Source organism: Malurus melanocephalus, unplaced genomic scaffold (assembly GCF_030028575.1).
Source record: "Malurus melanocephalus ecotype Western Australia unplaced genomic scaffold, MMel_1.1 scaffold_2110, whole genome shotgun sequence".
Classification (NCBI taxonomy): Eukaryota; Metazoa; Chordata; class Aves; order Passeriformes; family Maluridae; genus Malurus; species Malurus melanocephalus.
The window spans coordinates 14,763-16,370 of NW_026625342.1; the positions used below are offsets into that span (position 1 = coordinate 14,763).

The following is a 1,608-nucleotide window of genomic DNA, read 5'->3' on the forward strand; positions in this document are numbered from 1 at the left end:
AAAGCTGGAATTGAGCTGCTGGTGCCCTCCCATCCTTACAGGATGGACTAAAGCTGTAGTGAACTCCCAAATCTGCTGCTGCTGCTCCTTTTTCTCCCCCAAAACCTGGAATTGAGCTGACACTGTGCTTCCTTGTAAGGTTGGGAGGGACCCAAGCCATGGGTGGCAGTGCTGGGTGTCCCTGACAGTAGCAGGGGTGGCAGTGCCCCATGCCCTGTCCCTCCCAGACCATTCCATGCTGTTTTTGGGGTCGGGCCATACCTTGGGGCAGGTGCGGGTGCAGTTCATGATGGTGTGGCAGCGGTACAGYGAGAAGGGGTCCTGCAGCTGCGCCAGCCGCTCCTCTGTGAAGTCATCGCGCGAGTCGATCATCCAGCGGTACGCCTGGGGGAGGGGAGGGGACAGGGACACCGCTACTGTCACCTCCTGGCATCGATGTCACTGGGGGGACACGGCCCAGGCCACATCCGGAATGCTGGGAGGGGACACAGAGGGCCGGGCTGACCTGCATGAGCACGGCGGGGCCCAGGTACTTGTCCCCATTCCACCAGTAACTGGGACAGCTGGTGCTGCAGCAGGCACACAGGATGCACTCGTACAGCCCGTCCTGCAGGGGGGACAGAGGGGACAGACGGGACTGTCACCAGGGCTGGGACACGGGGGAGTCACCCCTGAGGAGGGGACACACCCCAGACTGTCACCCCAGGGCTGGTGCTGCAGAGGGTGCACAGCATGCACTYGTACAGCCCGTCCTGCAGGGAAGGGGGCAGGGGACAGACTGTCACCCTGGGACTGGGACACTGGGCAGGGGACAGATGAGATTGTCACCCTCGGGCTGGGACACTGGGCAGGGGACAGGTGAGATTGTCACCCTGGGACTAGGACACTGGGGAGGGGACAGGTGAGATTGTCACCCTGGGACTGGGACACTGGGGAGGGGACAGGTGAGACTGCCACCCTGGGACTGGGACATTGGGCAGGGGACAGGTGAGACTGTCACCCTGGGACTAGGACATTGGGCAGGGGACAGGTGAGATTGTCACCCTGGGGCTGGGACACTGGGGACGGGACACAGCTGTGTCCTCCTCCAGCAGGCAATGGAGTGGGACAGACAGTGAGAATGGGATCAGAGCCACCTCAGCCATGGGGCCATGTCCTCCCCACACAGGGAATGGGGTGGGACAGACAGCGGGAATGGGATTGGAGCCCCCCTGGCCAGCCCAGCCCCAGTCATGGGGCCATGTCCCGCCCACACCGGGATCAAGATGGGGATCAGGATCGGGATCACAGTGGATTTGGGGAAGGGGAGGTGCCAGGGGTTGGGGTTTAACCCTTGCAGGGCCGGCCCGCAGGGGTCAGCAGGTGGCAGTGACCAGTTTCTGGCGCTCCTCGATGGACTGCAGGTACTGCTGCTGGCCCTCCTTTGCGCCGCCCTTCTTCTTCAGGTAGGGCTCAATGGATTTGTACTGCGCGTAGAAATTGCTCAGGTCCTGCCAGGGCAACATGGTGACTGTGGGGATGTGAGGGCCCACCAGGACCCAGCACCACCCCGGCATGACACTGCCAACCCAAAAACTCCACCTTGGCTGTCCATGGCCCCCAAAACAC

General features: G+C 62.5%; 1 protein-coding gene across 1 annotated transcript in view; it reads right to left on the reverse strand.

Annotated features, from left to right (window-relative positions):
* Positions 1 to 1,528, reverse strand: part of SDHB (succinate dehydrogenase complex iron sulfur subunit B) — a gene marked incomplete at its 3' end in the record, with an annotated part of 16,280 nt that extends 14,752 nt beyond the window's left edge. Inside the window, exons 1-3 of the mRNA XM_057388568.1 lie at positions 1,374 to 1,528; positions 506 to 607; positions 6 to 384 (exon numbers count right to left, since the gene is read on the reverse strand). Of these exons, the coding sequence (XP_057244551.1) occupies positions 6 to 384; positions 506 to 607; positions 1,374 to 1,505 (613 nt within the window). The remainder of the gene's footprint in view (positions 1 to 5; positions 385 to 505; positions 608 to 1,373) is intronic.
* Between the last annotated feature and the right edge of the window lie 80 nt (positions 1,529 to 1,608).